Here is a 22,247-nt window from a genome sequence, read left to right on the forward strand (position 1 = left end):
TTGTTATTTCTTTCATAGTAGTACATTATTTTTATACACTTGTAGTGATTGTGTAATTCGCATTGTGACGATATGATAAAGTGTAGCTTAGTGTTGCTCTCAATCTGATCTACTGATGAAAGAAGTTGCAAAAGGAGAAAATGTGACATTAGACGATCTAGCATGTGTAACACTCTATGCATGACAGATTCAAGTAGAATCGTAGGCCTATATATGAGGGTTGAAAACTACATTAAATCCGGTAATTGGATTGTTGTCGTCACACAGTTCAACATCTCAATTCTCAACCCTAAGCATTCGGGTTGAAGTTCGCTTTTGTTACGTGTGTGACTCATTGTTAGCGATGAGCAATGCACCGTAATCCGACCTCACGAATTCCATTTTTTTAAAATTGTCAGTAGAGCAACATAGAGTTTACTAAGAATGTTGAGTCTAATTAATTTACCGTCCAATCAATTTTTTTTGGGTAAATAAACATAAATGTTTAAAAGACATGTCACGTTGCATTTGAATTTGAGATAGAGATGACAGATGAGACAATAACCACTAGCTATAACAAATGCACATATGACCCAACCATTTTATAAAGTACTAGTAATGATATTTTAAATTGTGAAATTTAGAAACAAAATCACTAATTATGTCAACTTTGTTACACATTAATTGTCCAAACATTACAAAAGCAGAGACTAAAATTGTGGAAACAATATGATAAATAGAATAAAAAAGATAGGAATATAACAAGAGGTAAAATTAAAAAGATGGTGCAGCAGAGCAGACTGTATTTATATGAGGGTAGCTGTATCCGTACACACAAACCAGATATACATACACAAAACACTAGAGAGAGATGGTATATTTAGATTGTTATAGAAAGAGAATAATAAATGAATAGAATATACTAGTTGGAAATATGAATGAAATTGGAGAGAGAGTCCAAAACCAAATCTATGGAGATCATAGTTAGGCTATAGTACAACTCACAATTTCAATTCGCACCCTCAACTATATACATACTACTACTATATTATAGATGTAAGTGTGAACAAAAAATACCAACAAACATATTATATCATCATCCACAATAGTACTAGCATATTCTTGACCTCTCAATTTTGATCCATCTTCGTAAATACTACCTCCATCTACTAGCAAAAATAGTAAAATTAGTAAGTAAAATATAATAGGGATAGAAATAGAGAGGAAAAATAGTTGGAGTACTATTAGTGGTAATATTAGTGGATAATATGGACTATAGAAATTTATAAGGCATAGAAGGTGACTTATTTTTGTAAACAATAAAAAAAACAGAATTATTAGCTGTGGATTAAAATTTTATTTTTTGATCAAATCTTAAGATATGTATGTTCATTCTGCAGAGAAAACACGAGACTAAGACTTTGGACAAAAGATGCTCCAGGGGCGTAGCACAGTTGGCAACGGAGGGGCAGATCTTCCTACAATGAGTCTGGGTTCGAATTCCACTGCTGTCGTGTAGTTGCTTCCATCTCTCAGGAGATGGGCTTCTAGCAGCCAGTGGGTTAAGGCCACCCCCTTAACGGGCTACTGCGTACCCTGATTGAACCCACTCACATGATGTCGGGCCAGAGTGTGGGGGTCGCCAAGGCGACTGAATCTCCTTTTGCTGCAATGGACAAACAAAAAGATAAATTCAATAGCCGAAACAAAAATACTCTCTCTGTCCGTGAATAGGAGTCCCATTTTTCCATTTTAGTCTGTCTGCGAATAGGAGTCCCGGTTTACTTTTACTATAAATGGTAATAGGGTCCCACCTTCCACTAACTTTTTTTTAAAGGAGGATCAACGATGGTTCCCCATCTACCCCCGAAGTGACTCGGACCCCCGGCCTAACGGTCGGAGGTGAAGCGTCTTACCACCGAGCTGCGCTTCGTTGTCGAGTTGGGAAGGAACGAGTCTGTATAACCAACCTCCCCCAAGCACGGGTCCAGGCGACGCCATGAACAGGCTACCTCCCCCAGCGCCTGGGTCCAGGCCAGTGACTCAAGAACCCCCCCAGGGGAAATTAATGCGCCATCAGGGGTCGAACACGTGCCACTCACATTTCATTTAAAACTAATATATACAAGTGGGACCCCTATTCCACTAACTTTTTCCACTCACTTTCCTTAACATTTTTTAAAATCCGTGGCGCCCATAAATGAGACTCATAATGACGGACGGAGGGAGAATTATCTTAAAGTCTCAACCATCTTGAAGGAAATGCAAAGAAATTGAACTAGTTGAGGGGGCAAAATGGAATTTTACAAAATACTGTATTAATATACCTTAACACTATCTGAGAATGACAAGAGTCTGCAACCTTCAATTCCAACCCACCCCACCAAATAGTACACTGTTTTATATGTCTCACTGATCTTACCACCTTTCTGTTTCATTATTTATTATTCTATTCACATTTTTAAATTTGTTTTGTTCCTCAAGATATTCAATTCTGAATATATCCTGCATCAATAATAATAGTTTGTCAGGTGATTAAATATGGTTCATGCATGTCTCACTGCTAAAATATTGAATGATACCTTGTTGTAATATCACATATTGCTTAACTTTATTCTCTAGTCTTACTCTCTCAAAATTCTATTCTATCCAATATTAATTAATAGTCTTGATAGATGATGATTAAACAATACAAATTTTAATACATAAAATTAAAGTATAAAAAACATTATTGGAGTATTTCTAATGAAATTAGTCTCACTTCATTCATAGAAAATTGTTATCACAACACAAATAACCATATAAATATATTTATACTACTATATAAAATCATTATCGCAACATAAGTATTGCTCCCTATTAATGTATTCATATATATTCCTATTATAAATCAAGAAGCAATACTTTTCTGATAATTTTATTTTACCAAATGATAAAAAGGATGAAGGAAAACATTACTAACTTGTAATACTACTTCATAAATTTAATTTGGATGAGATTTGGGATGGTAGGGCCCACATATAAGATTTTCATTTCGGCTGTTTAAGTAACCAGATATGAGTTCAGATTTGGGTATGTAGGGCCCAACTATATAAGGCATATCTACAATGAATGCCCAAAAAGCCCTCAATATTTTTTGGCAGTCCACCACCTCCTGTCCAAAACGAAAATTTTGGAGGGGTAAAGAAGGAAAATTGCCTTCAATTATCGGTTCTGATTTCACTTGGGTTTTAAAAACCACCAATTTTGAGAGAATTGATTTCAGCACATTTTCATGGTAAATAGTGCGGGCCCATATTACATACTAGGGCTGAACAGAATTCAACCAAGGAACTTGAACACCACAATTTGTCAAGATTTCAGTCCATTTCTTGGTATTTCTATGAACTTGAACACGCCCTAAAGAAAACAAAGTAAATTCAGCCCTCTCTCTTTAACTAGCAATGTTGTGTCACAATCTAGGCCAAATTGTATGGTCACAATCACCATAGATTCCCTCCATTCTTTATATCTGTAAGTAGAAAACTTGACTGCCTCATCTATAAGAGAATCTCCAATGGCGGCGAGCGGACAGGCTAGCCGATTCCCGGCGCTGGCCGGTCCGTTCGCCGAACCATTGGAACCGGCGAGCGCCATTTCGGCAAAAAAATCGGCGACCCAACGCCAATTTTCGGGCGCTGGCCGATCCGCTCGCCCGTCGGCTGGCCGCCATTGCTGGCTCTCGATCGGCGAGCGATCGGCCAGCTCATTTTTTTTTCGAAACACTATATATGCGCGATTTGCACGTCATTTTCATTCGCACCACTTGTTTTAACGAGTTTTCTCTCCATCTTAATTTCTGTACAAGAGCAACAATGAGAAATGAGTAACGCAGGTGGTAGTAGTGGTGGTAGTGGTGGTGATGCTGAGGAGTACGAACGGCAAATGAACAAAGAGTTGGAGGCCCATACGTCCCGCGAGATAAATCGGTTGATACAAAGGGCCTTGCAGCTGGCGGTACCTCGACCTCCACCCGTTGTCCACCGATGAGCAGTGATTGATCGGGATCACGTAGCTGCACATCAGCGGAGGACTGCACGTCGTTAGATTTGTTTAATTAATGTAATTTTTTTTACTTAATGTACTTTTTTAAATTTAAATATTATTATTGAATTTTCCTGTATCTGTGTCGTAAATTTAATTCCGTATTTTGTGTGATTGTTAATTATGTGTTTTTTATAATTTTGTTTATTGTGGCTAGCCTATTGCTTGTCCAGTTGCTTGTCCGGATGATGTAACATGATGAGTTTTTAGTACTGATGATGTGGCAGAAGGAGTTTGTCGCTAGCCTATTACCATTGAAGATGCTTTAATACAAATAGAGTAACAACATAGCACATTAACAAATTCACTCCAATCTTCCCTCCACCAAAATATACCCATTTTTCGTTAGAAAAAAATGAGCAAATTATGTAGGAGGTGGCAAACAAAAATTAATATGGAGTATGTAAAAAAAACTTTTGGCTACTTAAATTGACTTCGTTTAATACACACAACCAGTCATATCTTTATTTCACATACATACACAATGTCAATAAATTCAAACACATCATACACCATAATTTTAACGGTGAGAGAACTGAGCAAATAATGTCAAATTTATGATATATAATCACTCAACACTCATTTTATAAATTTGCAGGAATCACTAAAAATTGACCAAATTAATTGTTTTTATTTGCCTGAAAAATTATCAATGTATGTCATCAGATATTAATGTTTGATCCTTCAGTTTTTTGCTATTCAAAGTTTAAAAATGATTTTGGATTGGGATTTACCAAAAGGTTCCCAATTGCCTAAAAAATGTGTACAATGACATATGAATTGGGATCACCTCTTTTAACGTTTTCCTTTGGCTATAAATGGATAGTTTCAACAATGTAGATTTATTACCATAATACTGTGTTTGGAGATTCTGGGAGCAGACATGTCTCCACTTTCTCCACTAGATAATAAACTCTGTAATTGAGGCCTCTAATAAATAACTTAATTGCAAATTCATACTTAACACTACTATATTTTTTTCTATCCTATAATACCTTTATTTTGTAGTATAAAAAATACTGTGGAGTACTGTATTAAACTTTTGCTATGCTGTGATTTTCAGTACTGCAACATTATGCATTTTATGTATATCATAAAATGCCACGATATACTGAAAATTCAATATACACTGTATGTTTTGATACATCACGTGATATATGCTATTTCTATTTCACATCACCTCCACTCTTGAAAAGAATCATATAAAGAGAGAACAAGTTCACCTAATATAGGCGATTGTTTTTCAAAGTCCACTATTTCCTCGACAACAAAATTTAAATTTCAAACGAAGATATATAGAGGGGTATTAATTTTCAAAATTTTCATCATTTCTTAACCAACCACTAAAAGTTGCATTGTTGTTATTAGCAAATCAACATTATTTCTTAATCATAGCAAGTAGTACCACCAGTCTTCCAATTTCGAAACTTCCCGATTGTAGTAAAAACAATTCCAATACTAATGGAGTACTAAGTGCATCATTAATCATAGTACTAAGTGCATCATTAACCTCGGCCCGGTTTCAGGCCCCAAGTCCCCTCCACGTTATCATTCCCCCAAATTTGAGTCTCAACCCCAACTGCTCTAACCCTGCAGGCCACAACTCGGGCCGCAACTAATAACTGACAGTCTGACACTATTCAAAACTTCAACCTATTTGACTCGTAAATGCAATACGTTTAACAATTCAAACCGAGAAAATAAATTGTTTATTCGAAAAAAATACAAATGTAAAAAAACTAAAAATTATAACATAAAAAATGCAAAAAAACTAAAAATTATAACATAAAAATGCAAAAATACTAAAAATTATAACCTAAAAATGCAAAAAAATGCAAAAAAAAATTAAAAATTAAAAAATTGGATCCGCCGCCCCTCTTCTTCATCTTCCTCCCTCTTCTTCCTCTCCCCCTCCCTCTTCTTCCTCTTCCAAATGCAAAAGAAATCAGAAAATTGAGCTTCGTCACCCATCTCCGTCTTCTTCCTCTTCCTCCCTCTTCTTCCTCTTCCAATTTTTGGCAAAAATTGCAGCTCCGTCACGGCCCCGAACCATCCAACGATAGCCCGGGCCGGACCCCGGGACCGTCCCCAAGCCGCAACTGCGGCCCCAGGACCGGCCCAGGCCTCAAATCCTCCCCCTCCAACGCGCGTCTCGGGCCGGGACTCGCGAATTGCGGCCCGGCCCCTTGCGTTAATGATGCTCTAATAGGTGTAGATCGATTTTCTAAATAAAATAATATTAATATATAATTTAGGATTGATTTGTGAGATTATTTTAGTTATACGGGGTTTGCTTGACTAATTATACATGATTAATCATCTAAAATTGAATTGTGGGGGTTGAATCTTATGAACCAAACACACTACATATTTAATTCGGTATACAATCTTATAAACCGAGCACTCCCGCAAATTATTTGTAGCCTGTAGCAAATTAAATTAATGAGGTAAAAACCTTTGACTTGGTGAGTGTAGCTTAGGCATGTAGAGTTTAGATAGGGAGAAAATGATGGGATTAAACAATCAGAATAGAATAGGATGATCAGTCAACACTATGGATATGTTAGAAAAGAAATTATCTGACAAAATTAGGTCTGGTGATATCAATCAATAGATGAGTGATTGGCTGTATCTCTCTCTCTCCCCTATTCTCTCACTAATAATCAAAGAATGTGATTAATTAGAATGTGAAAGGAGGCCTTCGTATCTATATATTTGTTGAGGGCTAATTGACAAAATCTCTGAATTATTACTACACAGTCTGTGCCCTAACTGGCTCTATTCAGCAGACCTACTGCCCTTCGTCCTTTCACACATACTCCCTCCCTAGTAAAAGTTACTTCAGTCTTATTCCGATTATCCCAAGTTACTTACGGTATTTCTCTGTTTGACTGAAAAATAAAATATCTAAATCACACCTACTTTATTCTTCTTTTTACTTACTCAACCATTTTTCTCTTAATTTATTATCTCATCTACTTTAATTAACATATTAAACACAATTTTCTTAAATCTCGTGAAAAAAAAACATCTCAAATAACGTGAGACTGAGAGAGCATTTTAAAACTCTATTTCATTTGTCCTAACTAAATTTAGTCACTCCTTTTGAACAAAGAGCTCAAGAAATTATATTAAATGATTTAAATAATAATAATAATACTACTATAAAATAAGAGATAGAAAAAAGTAGGCGAGACTAAAATAGATAATGTAATAAAATAAGAGTAATTAGATATTTATTTTTTTGTCAAAAAAGTTAACGACTTAACTTTATTAAGTCGTCCAAAAACAATAGGACTCAACATAGTTGAGACGGAGGGAGTATCTTATTCAAGGGAAACAATTTCCAATCCGCACATGATTTTATGTGGTTTTCTTATACTCTTTATGCCCTATAATAGATGACAAACTTGGGTAATGACAATGGATTTTAGGATATACTCTTATTATTTTGTGTATTAAGTGGAGAGAGAAAATATTATATTTATATTAACATGAGAGAATAATTTTTTTTTAAAGAGGAAATGTGGCATTTATTGTGGGATAAACTAAAAAGGAAAGTATGACATCTATTATGGGACGAAGGGAGTATGAGTTTGGTGAAGATAAATTAAAGTATAAATAGTGAATTACTACCATTTTAAGAAATACTCCCTCGTGACCATTTTAAGAAATTAATTGGAGAACTTTTAAAATTAAATACTTATATGTTCCATAAAAATATGTACACTTTCCATTTTCGTCTGTCTCATAAAAATAAAAGCATTTCCAATTATGGAAAGTTGTCACAACTCATTACTCATCTATATAAATTTATTTACAACTTATATCGCTGTAGCCTATCATTACAACTCATTAACCATTGATAATAATATGAACCTCATTATCCACTAGGAGGAATTACAGTAGGGGTGTTGAGCACTCAAATACCAATTTCTTATAAAAAAATTTGATATATTTTAATATTATATTTTAGAAATAAAATATTGGGGTGTGAGTGTGAGGACCCTTACTGTAATTCCTTCAGGGATCCAAGTTCCTATCCTTTAATATTATTTAAATTATCATTCTTTTCTTTTCTCACATCTTACTTTACCAATTGTGTATTAATTCTCATGCTATTTTAAATACATTATTCTCTCTCTGCCTCATAGAAATAGACCATATTTCATTTTATGTCCATCCCATAGCAATGGTCCATATCTATCTATGGAAACACTTTTCTCCTTCACTTTTACTTTATCCTTTATGGACCTCACCATATACTACACAATTTTAAATATTTTTCTTTTTCTATCTTATTTTACCAATTAAACATTAAAATCTATGCCAACTCCAAATGATCTATTTCTATGAGATGAATGAAATGAAGTATTTTATGGGACAGAATTAGTAGTATTCGTTGGTAGAAGCCAAGGGCATGGGTGACTCGGCTGTCAGTGTGTAATAAATAACACTGTTCGTGTGATGCTATTACATAATTTAGATGAAAGATTTACTGCCTTTCTCTTCAATGAACATCTCTGATTTCCAAAGGACATGTTTTTCTATGTGAATCAGAAACCTCATTAAATTGAGATACACTTGTAATATTGATCACAAGTTTAATAGTACCATTGTAATAACCTCATCCTGAATCGCCTAATATTAATAGAAGTATTTTTTAAAGATTTTGAATAGAAAATTGTAGCGACCGCAAACTTTCCTAATTCATAGAGCGTATACAATGATGGACTCGAGAAATAGAACTCAGAAATATGAATTTAATAAAATTTTCTAGTGCTAGTGGGCTGACGTTGGGGTCATTCGACCCAACCCGACCCTGCATCCATTCATCCTTGAGCAAACATACGATACAAGTAGTGGCCGCAAGCTTTCCTCGTCGTTCAAAACAAGCATGGGACTCATTCTACGATGATAGCAAAGTCCTCTTTCATAAGCATAAATCGTCATCTAAATTATTCAAACCAAGTTCAACATATCTGATGTCATGTGCAAATGTTAGCAAATTAAACAAACAAATGGTTTCAAACTATTTTAAGATTGAACCTCATAGATTTGTATCAGAAATTTTTTTGACTATCGAATAGTTGTAAAGTAAGAGGAATCATGTCTAGGGGTGGTCCGGTACGGTATATCGTACTTTAAGTGTCATATCGTATACCGTACCGAAAGTTACGGTATGACAAAACACCATACCAATAAGGTATTTCGATATACCAGAAATTCGGTATGATAGTTTTTTATACCGTTACCATACCATGTTTCCGGTATACCGTACTTTTGCGATATACCAACTTCGGTACGGCATACCGTTATACCTGTTATACCGGAAAAATAATATATTATACATAAAATATTAAAAAAAATAATTCCATTGTTCAACTACTTCAAAAAGTATAAAACAATTAAAGTCCATATGGTCATTCTAATATTCAAATTATAAAACTTTGACAACCAAATTAAAAACAAATTATAAAATCATGAGCAACATTATCTTCATTTCTTGGAAACTTTTTAGTGAATTTGACAAAAGACATTACTTGTAGATGAGACTGAAAATGGAGGATCCAACCTTCTATAAATAAAAGGGTTATATATATAATAATAATTCTATAAATATAACATAAATATTATATATATATATATATATATATATATATAGGTATATAGTGTCATGTTAGGTTGAGATTTTTTAGTTTAATTGAGAATTGAGATGCATTTTCAGCCACTCATCCACAACATTTTCGAAATGTCAACTGCAAGTAGATTATGTCAACTCATGGGTATTATCGTTAATAGCTTGCACATCAAATGTCAACAACTTATAGTTGACATTATATGTGTACAGTTGACAAATTCTGGACCACTCATTTAATAAAAATGGGTGGGTGATAATGTATCTCAATTCTCAATTAGGCTAAAAAATCTCAATTGATCACAACCCTAGGTATATATATATATATATATATATATATATATATATATATATATATATATATAGAGAGAGAGAGAGAGAGTTGTGATCATATGATAACCCCCAAATCACGTAATAACTCTATAACCAAATCTGAACCACACATATTTTCTAATCTTGTGGCTGAGATTCAAACTTAGATTTACTTCATAAAAAAGACGCAGAGGGTAAATATGTCATTTCCCTCATTTAATTTCTAAATTTCGCTCCATTCTTTCACTCTCTCTCAGTTCGATTCTCTCTTCTCAGCGATTTTGTTTCCATATTTCTCGCCTATTTTATTTACATAGGCTCCAAATTTTCTTCCGATTTGGTTCGTTATTCCATAATCTCCAGATTTTGTTTCCATATTTCTCGCATTATTGTGACCGGGAAGATGTTTTCAATTTTGCATATAAGTTGATAAAATGATACTTTAACCTGACAAAATGACATATTATGCATTGCCGATTATGTGTTAACATGATACTTTTGGCTTATAAATGTTAGGTTTAGTGCATAGAATGATAGTTTTGCCGGATAGAATGATACTCTGAGTTGATAAAATGATAGTTTTGCCGGATAGAATGATACTATGAGTTGATAAAATGATAGTTTTATTGATTTGTAGGTATGTGCATTCCTGCATACAATTATAGTTTTGTCGGATAGAATGATACTCTGAGTTGATAAAATGATAGTTTTGCCGGATAGAATGATACTCTGAGTTGATAAAATGATAGTTTTATTGATTTGTAGGTATGTACATTCCTGTTTGTGATGATGCTTTGAAGCCAATGATTGGTATGAAATTCAATACATTAGTAGTAGCAGCTGATTTCTATGAACATTATTCTCGTTTAGTTGGTTTTGGCATTCGTAAACTGGGCAACAAATCAGATCATGATATTATGTAATTATATTATGCATTGCCAATTATGTGTTAACATGATACTTTTGGCTTATAAATGTTAGGTTTACTGCACACAATGATACTCTAAGTTGATAAAATGGTAGTTTTACCGGATAGAATGATACTCTGAGTTGATAAAATGATAGTTTTGCCGGATAGAATGATAGTTTTACTGATTTGTAGGTATGTACATTCATGTTTGTGATGATGCTTTGAAGCCAATGATTGGTATGAAATTCAATACATTAGTAGAAGCAGCTGATTTCTATCCCTGATATCATTTTATCATTTAAAACTATCATTTTATAATTTAAAACAATAATTCATCATGGAATAAGGTATGAATTGATCATACAAAACCAAGTATGAAGTAAATTCAAAGTAAATTCATCATGCTGTCATATGTAACTCTAAATCTTCACTAAAAAACTATAGAATCTAAAAAACCGAGAATCTCTGGCAAAATGATAAAATCGAGCAAAAACAAAAGTGAAATAAGTAATAAACTTCATCCAGCCTTCCTTCGATGATGCTTGAGCGTTTTCCTTCGACATATTCCAAAATTTGGATGATTTTTCCTTCGAAACTGAAGAAGCAAGGGTTTGAAATGCGATTCGGAGGGTTTGAGTGTGAGAGAAATTGAATGCAGTGTGTAATTCACGTTTTCTTCTAACCCGCCCAATTTTATAACGAAACGACAATTTTTCCCTTAATATATCCGAAATATGATAGTTTTATTTGATAAAATGATAGTTTTGTTAGATTAAATTCAGACCACATATTTTTAAAATGTATGGTGGAGATTTAGTTATAGGTTATCACACAAATTAGAGTTATCATTATAATGCACCCCTATATATATATATTTATATATTTAATAATTAACGGTATACCGAAGCGTCGGTATATAGCGGTATACCGCGGTATAGGAAATCTAATACCGTTACCGTACCGAAAAATACAGTATACCAAAAAATCGGTATTTTCGGTACGGTAAGTGCGGTATTTCAGTATAATTCCCCACCCCTAATCATGTGTGTTTGACAAGTTTACCTCCAAGAAAGGAAGGAATCACAAAAGGTTACCTCCAAGAAGGAAATATGATCGATGTTAGACTCTAAAGAATTGATGTGTTCATCACCATCTTCTCACCAACGATGCAAGCAACAACTAAATTGCTGGTTGTTCTATCAATCTTATAAAAATCATGGTAGCAATGATGGATTACAATAAACAGAATGGAAGAATATACTTAAACGTGTCTGGGTTGCTGACCAGAAATACCTCAAAAAGTTGGAAAGAGCTGCCACGCTTGTCATTATGTGGAGAGGGGAAAATGGTGAAGAATAACGCTCTCCATCCAATAAGTAACCTACTAGCATAGCATGTATCTCTTGCTAAGCCGTCCATACATAAATAAAACAAGATATTCTTATACATTCTAAGCAATACCAAATCTCAGAAACTTGTTGTTTGCAAGTATGTGCATAGGCTATGATTATTTGGAAGAGTGGGAATCGGATGTAGCAATTGTAATTTTTTCATTAGACATTTTTTTTTTCTTTTTCTTTGCAAGAAACTGATTAGACAAAATATGTCGCGTTAAGTATATTATCTGCGGAAATTTTGAAATTCTATGCTTTACTTAATTCTTCAGACAAGTTAATAAAAAATTATATTCACCCATAAAATTAAACAAGACAACATTGTGTTGATAAGAGGTTCTTCTTTCTTCTTTTAATCAATAAGTCGGATTTAATCAAATTACAATCATCAGGAACTATTATTGATTTTTTACACAATAGAAATAAGCTAATAAAACTCTTACATCAAATAAATTTGTTATTTTAAAGCTTACGAGATGCAACTAACATTTTAAAGTTATTTAGCACTAATGAAAATATACAAGTAGTTATATGATTGATGAGGTGTTGATTTAATGGCCGATGCAAGCGCTGTGTTTCGCTTTCATAGTAACGAAAAGAAACGTGTTTGAACAAATACACACAATACCCAAATGGCCAAATTCATAGCTCAGAAAAGTCGAATTTCGAAAAAAAAAACTCAATATTTGAAAGCAACTCAATAATTTAAGCTCACTTCAAAGTTGTTCATAATTTGATGATATAATTGAGGGAAATAATGAACATCAACATTAATGCATCTCCAATTCATAATTCACACATCAACAGCATTGGAGTAAAAGCATAGCCTTCACAATGGAAGAATGCTATACAACACTTCTCACCACAAAAACAAGTCCCACAAGCTCTGCTTCTTCTGTTCTTCAATACACAGAGGCAAGCAAGCACTATGATTTAATATGAAACACAAAGGTAACTCATGATGACAAAATGATTTAAACTCAACAAGAATGCAGAGTGTGTATGTTACATGAATCCAAGTGCAGTAGCATATATTCCTCTCACTTGACAGTTTAAAGAGGAACTCAGATTTATCATAAGCAAGACTATCACACAGCTGACTCGAAAATCAGTTCAAGACATTTATGAAACCCACTTCAAAACAAGACTGAACGTAATAAACGAGAACCATACTAATAACAAGCATCATCCAAGCAACAGCGAGTCAGAGCATACCTTCAGCTAGCTTGATCAAACCAAACTGTGTCAAACAGATCAGAAACACTGTATGAAAAAATAAATTTATGAATAAATTATATTACAATAACTGAATCCAGATTCCATTGATTTTTAAAATTAAAAACAGGAAAACACACCAAATCTTTATAAGAATTAGAAACAGATCTAGCGCGTGGACATTGGAATAACGATAACCAACTCCGCCAGTGGGAGAAACTTCTAACATGTCAATATCCACAATCAAGACGTCAAGCAGTCAGCTTGAGTTAGCAGCTTGGTAAGACATATCACTAACTCTGTGACTCTGTTTGCTAGCCACACCTCCAAAGTTTCTTCCAGAACCAAAAGAATTGGCATCTACATTATTTATACCAGTCTGAGGGGGTGCTGATTCAGCCGTGTGTTGAGCATCTCCACCCAAGATCCCACCATATCCGTTAATAGACAGTCCCATCACTCCAGGCCCGCCATTCACATAGGAGGGATAGACAGGAGCACAACTTCCATAAGGCAGGAAACTTCCCCTGACACCAACCATCGCTGGATTCCAAGGACTCCTCGGGGCAATTGGAGTGAGACTGTAACTAATTCCGCCATACCCTCCAGAAGGAGGATATCCACCACCAAATATCCCAGCTCCATATGGGTAGCCAGCCACATTACCACCATACCCAGGGAAATACCCAAATCTAGAACTATAAGGTGTGTAACTCCCCTGCTGATAAAAATTGAAGCTAGTATGGCTTCTTCCGCCACCTAATCTTCCATTATAACCAACGCTACAACTACCAAGTCCATCCTTTGGCACCGCTCTTTTAACCTCAACAAGCTTTCCAGTCAATTCATGGAAATTCTTCTGCATAACTTCCTCTACAGAATCCTCTGAGTCAAAGGTAATAAAACCAAATCCCCTCGGCCTATGAGTCAGATTATCATGCATCACAACTACATCAGTAATCCTACCAAAGTTCTCAAAGTAACCTCTGAATTCTTCTTCACTCAAGTTAGCCGATAAACCCCCTACAAAAATCTTCTTTGTCCTAAACTGCTCGTTGCTCCTACTGTTAGCCCTACTATTATTCCTACTCAATCCCCTGTTATTCTGTTGTTGACTTTGTTGTTCGCTTCTGGGAATGGCCCTTTTGACTTCCACCTATAAGAATTAAGTCATACAAAAGCTTGAAAGGTTAAACAAATCCAGCCAATGAACAATATCAAGTTGACATAAAAAATAATTACATAAAAAATAAAAAATGAAACTCTTGACAAAACAAGACCTAAAGATAATTACATAAAAAAGGAGACTCGTGACAAAAACCTGCAAACAGGCATAAAATACTACTCCATTTGCAAACACAAGGGAAAAAGTTAATGAAAAAATACCAAAAAAATGGGCAAAAGCCCAAAACAGTGCATAAGACCTGCATGTGCGCAGAAGCAGAAACTCTAACTTCGAAAACAAAACACTAGTATGAAAATAGAGCAGCGGGAATGTAGAATCCCATTGACCACGACTGTGCGAGTTATCCAGACATGCACTGGAAAAAAAAACAAAAGAAAAGAGGGGAAAAAGAACAGGAAAAAAAAAAGAAAAAATATACTACTATTGAATACACACAAGCGCGAAAAAGAAATAATTTTAAAGAATATAAAATCAGCCGACAAAAAGCCCTAAAAATAAAGCAAACGAGAGCAGACCGTTCTGCTGAGAATTTGATGGGAATCCTGCAGAGCGCGGTCGACGGCGGAAGATTCCGAAAAGGTGACGAAAGAGAAGCCCCTGGGGCGCCCGGAATCCCGATCCCGAGCAATCACGGAGTCCACAACGACGCCGTACTTGCCAAAATGGTCCCTGAGCACATCGTCCGTCGTGTCCCACGAAATTCCCCCGACAAACAGCTTATTCTGCTCCGAATCGTCCATGATTTCACCTGAATTCCAATTTGCACGAGTAAATTAGCCAGGAGAGAGGGAGAGGTGGGGAATTCGGAACGAGCTCGAGAGGGGGAGGAAACTAGGGTTTTTTGTGGGGTGGAGCGCGGAAGGAAAAAATTGGGGGGAAAGAGGGAAAGAGTTTTTCGGATGCGTGGGGCTATCTGCTACTGTAATAACAAAAATATATTGTAGTATAATTAATAGAAAAAATATTGATGATATGTAAAGTTTCTTCTATACGATAATGAATGTAAAAATAATACATATTTATTTATGCTACATTATTGCAGATAGTATGACGTGGTGTGTCAATTTATATTGGGGTGGAAAGATAATTTCTAGAGCAGTTATTTAATATGATCCTCATTTCTCAAAAAGATATATTATGTTGGACAAAAGTGTTTTCTACTATAAGCTTGTGGGTAAAATTGTGAAAGAATGGGTATAAGCATATTTGAAAATTCAAATAATATGGAAACGTACTATATGCGTTGGATCCGGAATCACGTTTATAGGTACTTTACTAGAAGTAGTATGCATGCCACTAATGTTCAGTGAGGGTATGGCTATAGCCTATAGGAGGTCAAATGGAATTATTTGTTGAGTATTCGCCGATTACTCAACAAAATATTCATCATGTCATAAGTTATGATGTTGGTACGTCTACGAGAGCCCAAGAACCAAGTTTTGCTGGAACATATAGATTTGCAACACAATATTTTGATGTTGGAGGCGTGCGTTTAGGGGACAATGACAATTGTCATGTGGCTGATGATATTATAGGTCCTGATAAAGCCGACTTTCTTGATCCACAATCACCTAATGATTCAGAAGATATAAACATTGTTAGTACAGACTCAGAAGGTGATCCGCCTGATGATGAACAATTTATTGATTCAAGGCCATCCATTCCAGTTGGAGAAACAACAGTTGAAGAAACAGTGGTTGAAGAAACAACAGTTGGAGGAAGAGTAGTACCACAGTTCCCACAGTTTTATCATTCAAAGTTTTACCGTCTTATTTGGGGGAGGAGAATCTGATATAATTCATTCGGTCTAAAAACGCCAATGACGTTGGCGTTTCTAATTTAGTTTTATTTTTTTTGTAAATTTTTTAAACACGCCAACGCGATAGGCGTGTATAAATTATAATTTAGGATTTATTTTATCCCAAATTTGCTTAAAACGCCAATACAATAGCCGTTTTTTAGATAAACACGGCAACTTGGTTGGTGTGGTACAAGTTGGCGTGTTTCGATAAATAATATATTTGTATAAAATCAAAAAGAAATTTTAAAACGCCAACGTGGTTGGAGTTTTTATTTAATAAGCCGCCAATACGAGTGGTATTTTTCTCATAGAAGGAAGAAATAACAAAATGGATACATTTTTATTATTATATTAGTGGAGTGCCCCTCGTATCCGAAAAACTCAAAGGCAAAGGAAAAGGCGGTGGAGTGTGTGTGTGGGAGAGGGAGAGGGAGAGGGAGAGGGAGAATCGTTTGTTAGAAGTATGAGAGAGAGTAAAAGGATCCCAAAAGTGAGGAGAGTGAATCTGAGTTGGTGGTTTGTTCAAAGGGCTACACGTTGGAGTGTTTTTATCATATTCTATGTAGGAATCTATTTTCTTCTTGTTGGTTTTATAAGGAATCTAATTAAATATTCCTTCTGTCCACTACCATTTTTTTATATTGGAATTTTAATCGAATTTTACAAGAAAATATAGACAGAAAAAGATGATGGAGGGGGTAGTTTAGTTGTGTTATATAGTGATTTGAGGCAGACAAATCTCAATATCCACTTCAACTTCAAATTTAGTTTTTATTCTTACAATTTATGATTTGACAAAAACTTTATGTACTTATAAGCAGTAGTGAATCTTTGAAAACAGCTGGTAGTATGTAAAAAAGGAGCTACGGTTAGAACCACCCTTGTACAAATGCTAAGAGCATTCACAACCGTGCTCTTGCCAACGAGCACGGTTGTGGGCCCATGCCCATTTTTTCTGCCTGCTCTTAGGCAAGATCACAACACCCACAGCCGTGCTCTTCCGCAAGGACGAGCACAAGGGCCTCACCATTCCATTATTCAATTTAAATAAAAACATTTTCACAAAATTAAAATTCATTAAAAATAACCGAAATAATATTACAAATTACAAAAAAAAAATAAAAATTACATAATTAAAATCCTAGAAATTAAAAATTACATAATTAAAGTCTTAAAAATTAAAAATTACATAATTTAAATCCTAAAAATTAAAAATAACATAATTAAATTCATAAAATTAAAAAAACCCACTACTCGTGGCTGAATTTCGCCCAAATGGATGATGAATGTGTGTATTTATAGATGATTTTGGGATTAAATTTTTTTTAAAAAAATTCAAAAAAATGGTAATAAAATTTGTATATTTTTGGGAATCCGATTTTTTTTTTAATTTTTGGTATTATTTTCGATTTTTTAAAAAAAGGAAAAAAAATGTCAACGACTAATAGAAACGCGCCACGTTGCCTTGCTCGCTGGCACAAACGTGTTCTTAGCTAAGAGCACGTCCGTGCCAGCGGCAAGAGCGCAGCGACGGACAAGCGTGTCCTTGCCAGCGGCAAGGACAGACGGACGGCGTGTTGCCACCGTTGTGGATGCTCTAAGGAACTTTATATGGGCTTGCCATCAAAGCCATCATCTGAGTATAAGCCAGGACTGGAGGCCCAATAATAATTGCTCTGGGCAGGCCCATATCTATATTTGAATTGTTTTTTGTATATTCCCAACTTTTTATATACAAAAATATAATTTCGTGTTTTTAATTCGAATTTTAAAATTGAGACTGCAGGAGTATAAAATATGATACGAAATTAACTACTATGATACATTTTCCTTTAACGAATCTGTTGAGGATTCTTCCAATGGATATTTTCCAAGAGAGGTTCGATCATGTGAAGCTCATAACTCCTTAACAAACTCTGCACAATAATGTTGTACGTCACCGTGTTGGGCTCACAACCACGGTTCTTCATCTCTACGAGCAAACGGTTTACTTCCTCCACGGACCCTTCGCGACAAAGTGAACCAATGATCATATTATACATACAAACATCGGGTTGTAAACCTCTAGAAGGAAGCTTGTCGAAAAGTTCTCTTGCAACGTCAAATTTTCCATTCTTGCATAATCCGTTAACATAAGCCCCATACGAGACTATATCGGGGTTAACTCCTTTCACTTCCATCATGCGTAGTAGCATAAGAGCTTTATCAGTTTCCCCGTTCCTGCACAACCCATCCAACAAGATATTAAACGTATACAAGCTATGATTCACTCGCTGAGCTTCCATACCCTTGAAAAGCTTCCACCCTTCAACAAATCTGTCTTTACTAAATAATCCGTGTATCATGGTATTGTACGTATGCGTATTGTGCTCCAAACCTTTACAAGACACGTCGAAAAGAAGCCAAGCTTCATCCACTCGTCTCATCTTGCAGTATCCGTTTATTAGGCCATCCACAACGCTGTCACTATACCGTCCCTTAAAACACTATTTGCGGGCCTCACTGTACTTTTTTACTCCACCCCTTAACTAAGGGACGGAACCTGCAACCCTCCGTCCCTTAAACCGTCCCTTAAATCACTATTCATTCAATTTCATTTTTTTACACCAAATTCAATTAATAAAAAACACACTTCATTAAAAATAAAATAACATTACAACATAAAATTAAAATACAACTTAAAATAAAATAAAAATAAAAAAAAGACATAATTAAAATCCTAAAAAAATAAAAATGACATAATTTAAAATACAATTTTATAGAAAATAAAAAAAACTACTCCGCAGCGAATCATCCCCTGAAGGTGGTGGAGGTGCCCTGAGGCCACTTGGAGGCGGGATACCAAGTTGTGCCGCCATAAACAGGAATACGTTAAGCCAGGCTTCGTATTGGGTGGGCGTAAAGCGGGAAGTGTCCGCCATTGTGGCGGTCATGTACATGGACATAAGGGAGTTCGAGGGTCCCCCCGAGCCCGAGCCCGCCTGGCTTGATTCGGCTAGGCCCCTCCTCCCTCTAGCCGCCTTCGCCGCATTTCTACCTTGCAGCCGACGGCGCCCACGGGAGGACCCCCCGGCATCGTCTGCCGGGGTCTCCTCCTCCTGCGAGGCAAACTCTTGTGGCCCGATGCCCGAACAGCCCTCACCAGACGAGTATTGGCCACTCGCCGTGCGCTTCGAGGTCGAGCCCGAGCTGGACCGCACACCACCGGCCAACCTTTCTTCGTCCCTGACAACCTCCCAAACATCGGCATATTTGAATTGTTTGCCGATGTCTTCGTAGTAGACCCGCAAAGCCGACCTCAGAATGTCGGCTCCTGTGGCTCCGCTTTGGTACTGAGCCGCTTCATTCTTGTAGATGCCGCAGAATCGTTTGACCTCTCTGTTGACTCGGTCAAAGTGAGCGCGGAGCATCTTATATGTGCTGCGGCGGGTCTTTTTCGGCTTAATCTCGTGGTAGGCCTCGGTGACCTTTTCCGAGAAACACTTCAGGGGTTGTTGATTCCCGACGATGGGATCGTACGAGACGCTGATCCAGGCGTTGTACACCGCCAGCGTTTCTTTGGGGCAGTACGGATGCCGACCTAGATCCTCCTCCTCCGCCTCCGCCTTCTTCCGGAGTGGGTTGAACCAGATAATCCCTGCGAATACCGTGGGGCGGAAGGACGGGCGTATGCATCAACATCAAAATTGGGTGGTTGGTACCCCCGGCGTGCCCGAACCCGGGTGCCCGGCGTCGACGAACCGGAACCACCCAATGTGTTGTACATGCTCCCCCAGTCGCCGAACGAGTTGAGATCCCATGTGCCGGAGCCGCCACCGCCACCGCCGGGGTTTCTGTCGTCGGACATTTTATGATGAGATGTTAGATGAAAATTGGAGAGGAAATGGAGATGAATTGGGAAGAATAGATGTGTAGTTGTGTGTGAAATGATGATGAAATAGGAGTATTTATAGAGTAAAAAAATTTAAAAAATAAAAAAGGAAAAACACCTCTATAACTATTAACGGTAATATTACCGTTTAACATTTTCTTTATTTTATTTAATTTTTTTATTTAATCCGATTTTTTAAAAAAATGAATTATTGCGTCAGCGTGACGATGCCAACTCGCGGGACGGCGAGTGGGCGTCACGCATAGCCTGGGAGTGCGCCACGTCGCCTCGGCGCGTGGCGAGCCGTCCCGCGTTTCGTCGCGGCGGGACGGGTTGCGTGACGGGCTGGGGACGGGACGAGACGCTGCAACGCGTCCCGCCCCGGTTCCGTCACTGCGGAACGAAACACTAGCAACCCGCGTGACGCGTTGCGGGTGGCCTTATGGTGCTATAGCATATAATATTGGGTTTAAGGCCCTTCTCTACAATGGAATCGAATACCTCTCGTGCTCTGTTCATTTTCCCTTGCAAACAATATCCATCTATCAATGCACTATAAATGAAGACGTTGGGACGGATATTCCGTCCCAACATAACTCTGAGTTCTTTCTCGGCCTCTTTCATCTTTCCTTCCCTACATAACGCGTCTATCACTATACCAAAAGTAACGTCATCCAAAGATACATTAGCATTCGTTACATCATTCAACAAATCTCTCACGTCCTTCATCCTACCAGCATCGCTCAAAACACGTGAAAACATCAATCAAAACACGCTTTTCAACCATCCTCGACAAAAGTTGGAGAGCGTCATCCACCTTCCCGGCCTTGCACAAGCCGTCAAGCAACGCGTTATATGCCTTAACATTAGGTCTCCACCTAGTTCTTTCAAGTCTACTAAGCAAATCACCAGCTGCACCAATTTCATCAGCTTTGCAAAGCCCATCTATCAAAGTGAGAATCATCACATCATTAGGCTCGCATATTCGGAAACGCAAAAGCTTCTTGAACAATTTCATGGCCTCATCAGGCTTACCATCCAAGAAGAGACCTTTAATGAGGGTGCAGAATGTTGCCACATTTGGTTCGTGACAGCTCTTGAAGAAGACGCCCATTATAGCAAAACCGAAGTCTACACGTCGAAGAAGGCAATAGCAATTGATAGCGATGCTCAATGTGTACTCATTCACCGGGGCACCCCTCAGGCGCATTTCGTCGAACAGGTTGAGGGCGACGGAGTAGTGCTTCAATTTCATCACGGAATTCAACAGTTTCATGAAATCAACGACTGAAAGGTGCGGACGAATTCGGAACATCTCGTGAAACAAGCGGATGGCATCGCTTAATTCTCTGACGCAACTGAATGGGGGAATGAGAATGCTGCCCGATTTGTGTGACCTTGAAGAAGCAAAAACTCTTAAACGAATCAGATCAACAACGCTTCTGCGCATCTTCTTTCTTATTGAGTTTGAATGAAGGGAAAAATGAGTTGAAAGCTTTAGAATTGAGAACTAAATTAGTTTAAACTTAAATAGATCATTTTTGTAATTCTATTATTATGGTGTTTTTTAGCTTGAGCATCAGCAGTGGCGCGGAATTCCCGACGGAATTCCCCGCATAATTATCAAAAACACCTCTTGTCAGTTGCCACGTCATACGGACTTTCCACTGCACTGCCACGTCATAATGACTTCTTACTGCACAGTGGCGGACATCCCAAGGACTTCCCACAATTAAAAAACAAAAATTCACAAATTAAACAATTTCCGGAATTAAACAATTTACGGAATTAAAATTTCGACACAAATAGGGAAACAAAATTTAATGCGATAAACGGGAATTCCGCGCGGACGTCCGTG

At 36.8% G+C, this 22,247-nt stretch overlaps 1 protein-coding gene and 1 pseudogene across 2 annotated transcripts; both read right to left on the minus strand.

Annotated features, from left to right (window-relative positions):
- Nucleotides 1-13,275: 13,275 nt before the first annotated feature.
- Nucleotides 13,276-15,626, minus strand: LOC121801125 (heterogeneous nuclear ribonucleoprotein 1-like). 2 transcript variants are annotated; one of them, XR_006050549.1, is made up of 3 exons: nucleotides 15,233-15,626; nucleotides 13,672-14,687; nucleotides 13,276-13,579 (listed from the first exon to the last, which is right to left on the minus strand). XR_006050549.1 is itself a non-coding variant. In XM_042200580.1 (2 exons), exons 1-2 carry the CDS (start codon nucleotides 15,455-15,457, stop codon nucleotides 13,791-13,793), a joined length of 1,122 nt encoding a protein of 373 aa, XP_042056514.1. In that variant the 5' UTR covers nucleotides 15,458-15,626; the 3' UTR covers nucleotides 13,585-13,790. The 2 variants fall into 2 exon arrangements, 1 of the variants encoding a protein (XP_042056514.1); XM_042200580.1 differs by lacking the exon at nucleotides 13,276-13,579 and having other exon boundaries at nucleotides 13,585-14,687.
- Nucleotides 15,627-18,350: 2,724 nt separating this feature from the next.
- LOC121792333 lies at nucleotides 18,351-21,976 on the minus strand (annotated as a pseudogene).
- Between the last annotated feature and the right edge of the window lie 271 nt (nucleotides 21,977-22,247).

The sequence above is a fragment of the Salvia splendens genome, chromosome 1, assembly GCF_004379255.2.
Source record: "Salvia splendens isolate huo1 chromosome 1, SspV2, whole genome shotgun sequence".
In the NCBI taxonomy this organism is placed as follows: domain Eukaryota; kingdom Viridiplantae; phylum Streptophyta; class Magnoliopsida; order Lamiales; family Lamiaceae; genus Salvia; species Salvia splendens.